Source organism: Lates calcarifer, linkage group LG7_1, assembly GCF_001640805.2.
Source record: "Lates calcarifer isolate ASB-BC8 linkage group LG7_1, TLL_Latcal_v3, whole genome shotgun sequence".
Classification (NCBI taxonomy): Eukaryota; Metazoa; Chordata; class Actinopteri; family Centropomidae; genus Lates; species Lates calcarifer.
Window position 1 is genome coordinate 1,350,774 of NC_066839.1, and position 12,985 is coordinate 1,363,758.

Here is a 12,985-nt window from a genome sequence, read left to right on the forward strand (position 1 = left end):
AAACGTCTTTGACTTTTATTTATCTATTTTTATTTAGAAAAAGAAAACATCAGGAAAGTCAACATTGGTAGCAACTATTATAAAATCAAAATAAAAATAGTCTTAAAACATGAATTTACAACGTTATTTAATATAGTAACATATTTTGAAAGCTTTTATTGTGACACGTGACATATTTTGAAACAAAATGGCGGACTCTGAGTTCTCAGGGTCACGGGTCGCAGACGCAGGACGCAGGTGAAGCTAAATTAGCATCGTAAAAGTTGTTCTGTTATCTTTTAATGGGGAAACTGAGGAGCAAACCCACCGGGAAATGGAAAGTGAAGAGGAGCTTTTAACAGGTCAATAATTATTTCCACTGTTGACGTTAGAAATGTGAAGATATGACGTTGTAAACCGTTTAGCATCAGTTGTGTTGTAAGCTAGCTCTGCTAAGCTAGCAACAGGTTTGTAAAGCTAACTTTGAAGCTGAGTATTGTTTTCTACCGTTGTGTTATTTCAAGCTGTTGTCTGTAGGAAGGGATTTATTCTGACACATTATATGGTTAAACCTATAAAAACAATACAGATAAATTATTACTAATTTAAGCTAACGGTGCGTGGTTACCAGGAAGCAGCTCTGTAAATAACTCCATTACGGCATTACGGGACACAGATTGAGGACGAGGTTGATGTTAGGATTTGAGGGAAAGTTGCAAACAATGAAGGTGTTTATAGTCGCTGGCTAGTAATAATTTAACCGCATCTGAAACAGTGATGGAAAGTAACTAAGTACTTTTACTCAAGTACTTTACTTACGTACAATTTGAAGACAATAAAAAGAAATTATTACACATTTATCAGATAATAATCACTTCTTGATGATGTAAATAATTGTTAGTTGCAGGCCTAGAGTCTGGACAGATTGGTGGATTTGTCAGACAGACTTGTGTGAATCTGTATTTATTGGGTTGATTGATGAAAGGTGTTCTGCTGTGCTTCACTGTCACTTTGCTTTACAACCTTAACGTATGTGAAGTCGTCTGACAACAACTCTGTCCTCTCTGACAGGAGCGAGTCAAGTGGCATGGTTTCTCATGAAAGCCAAAGTCGCCCTGGCAGTGGCGATAATAAAGAACAAGCCTCCAGGTATGAGTGGCCGAGAGCACGCCGAGGCCTTGGCCTGCAAGCTGAAGAGCCAGGATGAAAGCTGGAAGAAGAAAGCACAGGGGCTGCAGCAGGAGGTGCTGAGGCTGCAGCAGGAGATGCTGATCACCAGGGTGACAAACACAAAGAGCACCACAGAGACAGCAGGTAGGTCTTTTCTCCATGTGCGTAGGTACTAAAAATAATATGAATATTAGTCATTTACAGTGGGAACAGCAGCAGCACCGCTTCTTGTTTTAGGGAGATATCTGTTGTGTTTATCAGTTTTAGTTTGCCAAAAGTTTCACCCTTGAAAAGTGGAGGTGTAAGAATAATTCATTCAGTGACCTGCAGAGAAGCTGACAGGAGAAGCTGAAAGGTGAGCTCATGTCAAAAAAAAGTGCAGACAGTTTATAAAGATATACAAGCACAGAGTTTGTGTTTGCTGATGCCTTTAGTCTGAGGGGAGGATATCTCAAGGACAGACACAATCTGACACGAGTGCTCAGACACTGAGCCTCCTGTCCTGAGGTTATCACACAGAGCTGCTAATGATCACATACATAAAGCTCATGAATGTTGTTATTTCAGGTATGTGGCTGAATGTGCTTCTGACAAGGTCAGTGTGTATTTTGCAGAAAGGAAAGTCTCCGTTCCTTCTCATCAGACTGGTATAATGTAGAGGTGTAAGTATATATTTCAAGGCATAGTTTTGATAAAAAGGTATTAATTGACTCTCTACATGTAGAAACATAGGGAGAATAAGGCTCTGGTTATAAAGTACTGGAGTGATGAGTATTTTTTCTAGCCTGGAGTTGGCAGTAATGTTTGTTGGAAAATGTTTTTGTCTGCGTTTCAAGCAAAAAATCTACAACTACGACTGTACTGATGTTTCAGACCTTGGACTCAGTTGATTAGATATATATTTTCAGTTGGTTAATCTTTTATCCATGAATCCACTGCTGCTTATCCAGGTCCAGGTCATGATTACAGCTCAGTCACATGATATAAATTCATACTTTTGGTAAATAGCACAGACTTGTTTTCATTTCATTTCATGTGACCATGGATGTATTGCATTTCGTTCTTTTTGTTATAAAAAATGTCCATCTTAGGAGGCACTCCCAGTAGAGGATATGTTATTTTGAAACAGCCCTCCACTCCATATAAAACACATACACAAAGTTGTAAATATTGTTGCCTTTATGACGGCATTTGTTCCAAGGAAAACACTCGTCCTTCTAAATCTAAAACCCCCCAGGGCTGAAGGGAGACATTTAGGAGCATAGCCTGTGAAAATGATAACTGAGGTCCACCTGTTCTCAGAGTTCTGAGTTTATACCTGAGTCTAAAATGTAGATTTTCAGAAACCCACTGATAGAACAAAGGATCATTGTCTCCCTAAAAAGGGGATAATACTTCTTTATCTTCATGTATGCATGAGTGAAAAACATTAAATACATATTTGCGGTATAAGATCCATAAACCTTGTCTGGGTGACTTTTTCTGGGTTTTTCTTTTATATTTCTTCAGCAGTAATGTGTCACCACAGCAAAAACTATTTACAATTTACAGAAAATCACTCGCAGAGAAAATGTGAAAATATGATTCAGCACAATTTCCCTCTAAAATAAGAAGTTAGGGCTAATGTTTTGATCTTTATGATATTGTGTGTGTGTGTGTGTATATCGAATAGAGTCATAACAAGGCTGAATCAGAGTCTAAAATATAAACACTGTGGTTTATGAGACACTAGACACAAGGTTAAAAACTGCTTCCTCACAGTGAGCCCCAGTGATCACTGGGATAATATTAGAAATAATTGACTATAATTATGTGCTTTAATGGTTATGACATAATTAGATGATTGTCATTATGAATGCTAATTCATATGATAATCTAATTGTATCTCTTCTACCAATATTGAATGTATTTTGTCTGTCTGCCACCTGCAGACTGGTGTCCCCATGATGTGGTCTCAGTGACCTCCTGACCTTCAGTTACTTTTTGACTTGAAGGAGATGGTAGATATAAAGATATTTTTATTTAGTGATCTTGATGGACTCGGTCTTGTTATATACTGTATATCCAGAACTGTGTGACAGTATATCCTCATGCATTTGGGCCACGTGTGTGGTTGTAGAGCTGTAGACTGACTTTTTTCCACTGTGTGTGTGTGAATTCCTCCAGGTCATGACAGTGCAGTGGAGGACAATTCACGGGATCTGTTTGGTCCATCAGACCCTCAACCAGGCTGTGACTCAGAGACTCCTGAACTCTTCCTGGAGGATCCTCAGCCTGCTGTCTCTGTCCCTCAGCTGCCAGTTCCCTCCTGTCACCACGGAGGTCCTCAGGACAAAGTGCTGCATCCCCATGTGCACTTCCTCCAGTCACTGTGCGCCCTGCACCGAGTAGAAGGGAACAACAGAGGCCTGGAGGCTCTGTGGTTCAGCCCTGATGTGGATGCAGGGTCAGTGTTAGTGGACTCTGTGTGCCAGCTCCTTGAGTCGGTGGTGGCGGCGTGCAGGGATCCCCCTCCACTGGGACCTCAGGACCTCGTCCTGCAGGCCTGCCAGGTCGCGTCCCGAGCCATGGACCTCTTCTGCTCTCAGAGGCTGCCGTCTGTGGAGTTCATGAGACGTGTGGAGGACTCACTGAGGGAGCTGACAGGGATGCTGCTTCTCAGTAATCAGCCCAGCAGGGTGAGTAATGTGATCCACAGGGAGGGGATGTTTGCATGTGTGTTATATTTCTCTATGACTTTGACCGCAGTGGCCACACACAGCTGGAAAATCACCGCCCACACTTAGAGCTGCATAATTAAAGGGGAAAATTAATCCAGTCTTTTTGGTCATTTACTGTTTGTAAACAATTTAAAACGATGATCAGCTTGTTTTTGGCTGTAAATAATTGATAGGAACAAAAATCTTTGGACTTGATGCAGTATTGAGAAACAGTGTATTAGGCAACCGCTGCTGCAATTTACATCCACTTAAGTTCTAGTTTTTGTTTGTTTTGTGGACCTTGAACTTTAGAATGTTTGTAGCGAATTTCAATAAATTCCCTCAAGGCAGTACTGAGATATCATGTCCATGAGAATAAAACAAAATGCCTTCAGTCACAGCTGAGGCCGGAGTGAAGGCATAGGAAGCAAGGACATGACTTAGATATTCAATTAAACCTGAGATAAGTAAAAACAGAAAATCAATATGAAATCAGATTCAGATGTCAGATGGGAACAGTTTTATCAGGGATCTTCTGTCTTCTTCAACTTTTACTCTAAAAATGAAATCATTTCTCTCTATGGTCACAGTTATTTGTGATCAACACTGCTCATCCCTTGAGTAGCATTGGAGTGCTACATTAACTTTACCCAAAACAACTTTTAATACTACCTCATTTCCCACGAGCATCGTTAAAGCTTCATCATGTTTTATTTTATCAAGGCAGAAAAGGATTATTGGTGTTTGTGTTAAAATATGTGTCGACTCAGCTTAATGCATTCAGTAGCAGCAGCTGAGAGCTTGTAGGCAAATGTAAAAATTGATCATTAGTCCACTGAAAAGCAAATAGAGTTTGATTAGAGTAAAATGGGCCAAATACATTTTCTGCAACAACATTGTCTTGATATATGTAAAGCAGCTGCAAAATGGCAGAAAAAATTGCTGGGGCTGCAACTAATGATAATTTTCAATCTGTGTTTTTTTCCTTGATTAATTGTTTGATCCGTAAATGACAGACTATAGTGATAAACACTCAAGCAGAGTTTTGTTTAGGCCAGCAAACCAGGAGTTCAGAACCCAAAGATGTTCAGTTTCCAATGATTTAAAACAGAGAGAAGCAGCAAATCTTCATGTTTGAGAAGCTGGAACCAGAGAAAGTTTGGCTGTTTTTGCACAGCAGGTTTGTGAAGCTTTGTTGTCAACATGCTGAAATAATGTGCATGGGGCTGTAGCTACAGATTCTTGGTAACTGAAGAGTTTAGAGGATTGTGTCTTTATTTTCCAACCCTCCAGATCAAACACAAACACCCCATTTACACCTGTTTTTAAAATGTGATCCAGATATGTTATCCTGATGATAAACAATCTGATCTTGCCTTTGTGTTTACACCTGGTATTTTTAATGTGCTCGTGTTGTCCTCAGATCTCTGAAACCTGCTCGTAGGTGTAGCTGTGGGTGTGTTTCAAGCCTCACAGACGAAAAAAGACTGAGGATGAGAATGTTCTTGCACGATTCCCAGTGTTTGATAAATCTGAGTGGTGGATCTGCCACCTTAGTCATTGTAAACTGCATACATGCAGAGCTAGAATGGGAACAACTGACAGATGTAGAAATGGTAACAAAAGCAGCCAATAGTTTTTTATTTATAAAGAATTTGCAGCTTGTCATTGTTGTGGGAGACACCACATGCTCTCAGCCTTCATAATGCAGCAGCTTGATCCTTTACAGCCCTTGAAATGACATTGGGAATATTTTCATCACAGTAAAATGCAACATTCTCTATTATTAGCTTTAACCTTCATTCAAAGCTCACTGAGTCCATAAAGGGTGAAATTAACCTTCACAGTCAACTGTAAAAGTCACTCGCCGCCTCACACATGTTACTGTCATGACAGGGCCTGGCAGCTGGGGAATGGAGATGAAAGTGAGCCTGAGATGACAGGGATGAAGTTCTCCCATCTGGCTCTTACTAAACACTCAGAGAAGGGCTTACCCAACTAGAATGGCTGCAGGCATTTTTCTCTTTACAGCAATACTCCCTCTCTCCATTTGTCATGACTAATAGTGAAGAAATCTGAGTTTTCTTCCGAAGCGGTGCAGACATGTTTTGTGGTTGTCAATGAAACTGATGATAGCGGTGAGGAGGGTGTAAAATAATTTAAATTTAATGAGGACTTCCATTAACGCAGCACCAATCTGTCTCTGAGAAACAGAAATGCCCCCACAGAGGCAAGGTGTCTTACAGCCTTATAGGACAGGTTACTTAGAGTCAGACAACCAATCACAGTAATGTAGAGTGAATTAGAAAAACAGGAATGCCATTAGTTGGGCTCAGTTTGTGATTATTATGGAGGGACAGTACTTAATTCTTATGACGTTATGTGTGCTTTATCATTTTAAAGGGAGCATGTAGTAGTCATAGATTCACAAGTGATGAATAAAACATGAGCTTTCCAAGCTAAACCTCATTCAGTCAGATTCAGACAGTGGAAAACCCATTTAATGTTAATGCTTTTATAAAGCCAACCCTTATTTTGGCGGTGTGGAGTTGCTTCAGGGATTCTGATGTTTGGATTTAAGAGAGTCAGTAAGACAGCTTGAACCTCCAGTAATGAGTTAAAAGCACTGCAGGTCTGTCAGCTGCCATCTTGAATCGTAAACATTGATAACTTCCATCCCACATGATGTAAACACCATTGTTGACAGTCCAACAGGTTCCTGAGAGTGTGAGAACCTGTAGCCTTGCATTCTTAAATGGCAGCCATGGATGAGAGCTTTGTGACAAACCGTGAGACTCCCATTAGATTTGGCACTAAATTAATGCAGAGTCTCTCGCCTTTCATCATAGCACCTTATAGAGGGAGCTGTGTTTGCAGAGAGATTACACTGTTTAAAGTAAAATCCTCTTTGATACTACTACTGTTTGATATCACAGATCCGTGATGCTCAGTGCATGTGTAATTAATGCTTTTGATGTGCTCTACTCTCCTTCAGCTTCCCTCATCTTTTCCTTGTAGTGAGTTTTATTTTCTTTTTTGCCAGAGTGTATTTTGACGAGGCCTGAGTGAAGGGCTGTGAACCTGTTACTCTGAGTCAAATGTGGGCGTATACGGGCAGAGAAATAGCTTTTAAAATGTGATCATTCAGCTGTGGGCGATATGGGTCACTGATCTCAGCTGTGCCTGTTGCTCAAAATGCAGCACCTTGTGGCTGCATCACATTCTGGTATATAGAGGCCACTGTGCCTGGAGAAATTGGTTTCTCTGCCTTTTCTATTATAGATGCCCCACTGTATGATCGGTGAGCTGCAGTCCAAAAAGGCAGCTTTGGAAAGGAGCCTGTGCACACTGATTCTGAGGAGCTGGCACTGAAACCTGATGTTAAAATCTGAGGTTTCTGAACCAAACTGACGATGAGCTGCTGCTGCTGCTGTGATATCACTTTTCTATGTTTGACATTACTTATCCATTTTTACAACAAGAACTTATAAGGACTGTACACAGCTAATACTCTTATTGTGAAAAGATTCTAATAATGCCCCAGTGTTATAATTTCATTTATGCTGTAACAGATTCTCTTGTGTTCTGCCATGAATTTTCTGCTGACAGTGTTAAATTCTAATGAGCTTACTGTAAGGCTGCAAAACATAATTATTTAAAATAATCTGTCAATTGTGGGTTTTACCACACAAATTAGCTGAATAGTGAAAAATGTACTTGTCTTTAGTTCACACTGTAAACAGGGAAAATTGGAAAATGTTCTGTATTTTTGTTGATTCATTTTATGTCCACTGACTAATAAACACGTCGACAGGTCATTTTAGAGCTCGTGTATTACCACCTGAAGGCCAACTTGCAACTAAATCTCTTTCCTGTTATTTGGAGAGCCTATAGATGAACAAGTCCTCCAAACTAAACCATTATTAACCATTACAGTTCATGGCTGTCATGGTTAAAACAAAGTGAGTGTTGGAAACGCAAGAGTGTTGTTGACCCAACCATCCATCCAAACGATTTACTACTTCATGAGTGCAGTCTCTCTGGGTAAGAAGCACAGACTGAGATAACTGGTAAGAAGATATACTATTATCCAAATCAAACAGTCCCTGTAATCTGTATCAGAAAAGTACTCCACAAGGACAGTGGTCCTGATGAGAACTTCAGTCCCCTTGCAGTGCCTGCAAGTTGATTTTAACTTCTCACTAAAAAGATCAAAAAGTATTGGCTGCCTTGAAAGTACAAAATCAATGTAAATGTTTACAGTGTACCAAGGAAAATGGTGGTCAATAAAGTAAAGAGCATTGGGTTTGCAGTCAGCTGGACAAAACAAACAAAATCATTAATATAGTCCTATTTTTAGAGCTACTGCCCTCTTCAAGATACAAAGTTTTTACTTGAACCAAAAGGTCATTTTTAGTTTGTAGTCAAGAATTCAGTTTTGTCTTCCAAATGTCTGAAACCCCAAAATATCAGTAGCATGGCTAGATTAACCTCTAAGAGGGAACCAGGGCAAAGATTTGTTGTTGGGCCCTTAGTGACAGAGTTTTCCATAAGCACCAGCTGTCGATCAAAGTGATATGGAGTAAACCTGGGACTTTTATCTGCGTGCTTTCTCTGGTTGGTAATTCAGTCTTCTTCAGTGGCTTAAGCACCTCTCTAAGTGGCTAAAAGACCTGACCAGGTCAAAGCTCTGACTTTGATCACTTTTCATGTGCAGTAGATAATTTCTCAATTCTAAATCTTGATTTCTTTTCACCTCCCTCAACAAGGAGGTTGCAAATGACTTTGAGGATGCCCATCAATAAACTCTTTTTATTTCTGATGTTCAGTGAATGCTCCATCACTCTGCCAGTCAAACTGATTGTTTGAGATCATTCAGACATGGAGGGAGAGGTCAGAGATGAAGGGCAGGGGTAATTATTATACTGGAAAGATTCCTGACAAGATCAGTGAGTGCCAGCGAAGGAAAACCCCTCCACTGCATGGGGACACCATTCTAAAACATTCTGACACCAGACTAATCTATTAAGCACGCTGCTCAAAAACTATTTTCTATCTGTAATGGGAAAAAGTTGTCAGGGATACAGTGTCTCCATGAACCACTGAATGGATTCCAGTGTACTTCCTTTATTTTACAGTATGAAGGGAGAAAGAATATTGTGATTTTATACATTTTCTACTCTTTGGTCACTATTACCAACTCTGTTCACCACCTGCAAAGGGTATTATCACAGTGTTTGAGTTTGATATCAGCTGGTGTTAATTTACAGCTGGTTCTTTAACCTATAAAGTTGTGGGGGTTTTTTCAACCTGATCTAACCTGACTCACTTCCTTTGTTTGTCTTCCATCTTGTCTTGGTTGTCAGTCAGTGGAGGTTAATGTTACCCTGTGTTGATCTGAGTGTGAGTGAGTGTGTCCATACAATTGCACTGTAACTCTCCTTTATGTGACATGTTGTTTTGTCTGCAAAGGAAGAGGAAAGTCAGTCAGTCTATGATTGTCTGTGGACATGAATCACAGCTCTTGGAGATTAGGTTGTGGTGACAGAAGGGTGAGTTGCCCTGTCTGCAGTATGGGTTTAAGATATGTCCTCCACAGGCTCCTGTAGTTCTGCTTCATACAGGTACATACAGGTGCAGCGATTTAGTGTGAGAATTAGTTTTCATCTCTACAACGTGAGGAGGATTTGCAGTGTAATCTCCTGTCTGGAGATCTGTTGACAAGTAATTCATTGTTTCAGTTCTAGTCCAGTTCATCTCTGACAGGTGAGACTTGAGTGTCCGTTTTAAATGTGCTAATGGACCCAAACGTCACTTACAGTTTGGTACAGCATGATGGGAAACCACCTGATAAGTATCAGTTACAGATGAGGAGCTGCTCTGTTCGTTTGCTCTTCTAGACAGTTTGTTACTGTTGGGAATCCACTGTAATTTACAGCCCTTTTCCAAAACCCCAACTCTGTGGTCAAACAATGAAAACAGCAGAACAAGAGTCCTCTCTCCAAGTGTCAGTGAAGTGCTCATGATCTGAGTGTGCAAGCTGCAATTTACCCAGCGGCAGGTCCTGCCCTCAGAGCTGCTTACGTCCACGAGGAGAGCTCTTATTTCTGGCTCGGTTTCACTCCTGGAGGAGTTGTTACGGTCTAGGAGGAAGGAGATTGGACAAGATGAAGAGCCCAGACGATGAAATTGCAGATCCTGAATCCCAAGTGGCGTCATTCAAATGTCATTCTCCCATTGCGTTCGACTGCAGACATATTTCATGTAATAACCTTTCGGAGAGGAGAACAGTTTAGTGTCTGGCTGGCCTCATGTGGCCTCACACCCTCCTCATCTTACCGTGTCATCCGTCTGTCTACTAGAAGAACTTTTATTACCTTCTCCTGTATTGGATCCAGCTCGCCTCATGTGTTTCAACCCCAAATAGAACGCTCAAGTGCACCTTTTATCGCTCTATTAATTTCTCAGACAAAGCTGGCTGTCATTGTTTATAGCTGCAGCATTTCCCTGTAAACATAAAAGAATGGGATTATAAATGTAAAGTTTTCTTAGACTTTTTTTGTAAGATGGTCTCAACATTAATTTGCCTACGAGTGGAGAACTTGAAAACAGGTTTTATACAGTATAATGACAGCCGTTAGTCATCCTCAGTTACATTTTGCTTTCCATGGAATAAAAAAATACATTTTTAAAGGGCATACCCCAACATGTCACGCACAGAAGGATGTAAGAAAAAAACAAAATGCAGCAATCGCTGGAGAAAATACAAGAAAAAACCTCCCACTCAGAGGCTGTAATGAACCTGGAATCTGTTGAATGTCAACACATTCAACTGACATCAACTGAAAGCCTCCTCACCCAACGGATGTGGATCTTTTTCTAGCAACAGTTAGAAAATCTTGACTTGATGACTGTAGAGGTCTGACTGGATTGTAATCAGTGAAGCAGGTCAGACATGAAGTGGAGAGCTAAACCACTGCTTTGTGGAGTATTTGAGGTGTGACGTTGATCCTGTATCACACTGGGAACCAATGAGGTGAATTAAGTACTAGAATAGTCAGGACTGTGCCTGCTGTGTTTAGAACTAAAACTATGACTATGTCCACATTAGTCTGGTTAAATTAATAAATCTTTGTCTCTCTGTTTCAGTCTCTGTCCAAACTGAAATGGCATTTTTCTCGCCCGAATCAAAGCTTTGCCAAAATCTCTATACACGCCAAAGTGTGTAAATCTCAAAATGCTGGCTCAGTCTTCTCTGTGTTTGTGATGGTTCATGGAACCTCTGTTGTTCGATCTCCCTCAGCCTAAAAAGACTTAGAAATCATTAAAAACCAGCGTTCATCTCCAATGTCCAGCCAGGAAACTTTTAGAATTAGAAACAGAGTTTGGTGTGTTTGTTACAGTGAAGCTGGGGATCATGGGTAAAAGCCCAAAGTTACCTTATGTTGCTTTAACCTGAATTGATGCTAACACGCCTGTGTTCTGTGTTTGTTCAGTGTTTTGTCATTTGCCAGCTGAAAAGAGGAGAAATGCTATTGTGGACACACATTGTTTTCAAATTTAGACTGTTTGATATAGACATAGTCTTAATCTAAAAACAAATGATAAAAGAAAGTTATTTTTCAACTCTTTTGGTGGATGATAAGACACCAACATCTGTTTCCTGCTTCTTAAAAATGTGAGAATTTGCTGCTTTTCTGTTTTAAATGTAACATCTTTGGGTTTTAAAACTGTTTCCTATATGTCTCTGCAGTACAGGAAGTTTGAAAAGATTTTTTGCTGAATAAATGTAGTATATTGTAAATTTTAAAATAAAACTGACTTAAGGCAGCTGATGTAGCCTGCTGTGGTACTTTTACAGTGTAAATAACCTTTGGGCATTTTTGTTTTTTTATGTTGCAGACATTTTAAACACCACGAAAAACATAAATTAATTAGATAAATGCACTTCCATAGTCTCTAAAATATGAATCAGTAAATCCTGGAAATAATCAACAAATTGGAAAGACATGTTGTTTGTAGCCCTGTTTTCCTTCCTGCCTCATTATCGCCTGGTCACTGGAGGAAGTTGTGTAACTGAGGTGCTTTTGATCTGACTTTCTGGAGCATGACACTGCTGCCACCAGGATTAGCAAAACAGGTCAAAGGATAAGGAAAGTGTTGAATGGAAGAGACTCCTGCAGAGAGACGTAAACAGAATAAGGCCATAGTGTAGCTTGAAATCAGTGAAGTGGTGAGAAAGCTGAACTCACTCCAGAACCAACACTTTAAAGACAGCATCACTTCCTTTCCTTTGTACCTGTCTCAAAGGAAACAACCACATGAGACAGCCTGATCGAGCCTGTGCATCAAAAGGTCAGACAGTTTAAAATGGAGAGCTACAGCCTGAGAAAATCTGATCTGAACAACTGAATAACAGTCTCCTCCCTTCAATTGTTTCAAGTTATGAATTAATATCTTTATAGGATAATCATTCCACACAATTTCACAAGATGTCCTCGTATCACTCAGCTCTCAGGGGTAATCAGCAGCCGAGGCAATACGAAGCAAATTCAATTTCAGGTTCAGTTTTTATTTAGTCTCTGATTCTGTCTGAAGACCGCAGCCAAACACGCCTCTCTGATCAGCAGATTAAACTCTGCTTTTCAGAGTTGTGCAAGGTTACTAGTTGAATTCCCCACACCAAAATAAAGAGCAGCAATTGTCCTGATGCCCTTGAGCCAAACAATTTATCTCCAGCTGCTGCTGTGGAACTGCCCACTGGCACAACAACAGAGGACAGTTTGGATGTGTTGGGCTGCTCCCTGTTAAATATATGAAAAATGGAGTGAATGTGAATCAGGGTGATGAATGTGAGCATGCATGTTAAGCATCAGCCCCTCCAGGAGCAGTAAAATTCAAACCTGTAGCAGCAGCTAACTGTGTTTGGCATCAGGGTGTGAGCATTAACATTTGAAGAAAGGTTCATTTTCTAAATGTCTGTTTGCTGCAGGGGTTTGTTTCAGGTCAGAAATCAACACAAATATATGATTCCCCCAGGGCTCAGCAAACTTTTGAATAAAACCTTATTAGAAAGACTGAAATTTCATTTACAGAGGCTTGAATATTGTTGTGTAAATGTTGGAGGGAGTAAACAT

General features: G+C 40.2%; 1 protein-coding gene across 1 annotated transcript in view; it reads left to right on the forward strand.

The window, feature by feature from the left end:
* Positions 1–197: 197 nt before the first annotated feature.
* Positions 198–12,985, forward strand: part of mei4 (meiosis-specific, MEI4 homolog (S. cerevisiae)) — a 39,321-nt gene continuing 26,533 nt past the window's right edge. The window contains exons 1-3 of the mRNA XM_018674642.2: positions 198–341; positions 1,051–1,293; positions 3,316–3,827. Coding sequence (XP_018530158.1) covers positions 314–341; positions 1,051–1,293; positions 3,316–3,827 — 783 coding nt within the window. The 5' untranslated portion in view covers positions 198–313. The remainder of the gene's footprint in view (positions 342–1,050; positions 1,294–3,315; positions 3,828–12,985) is intronic.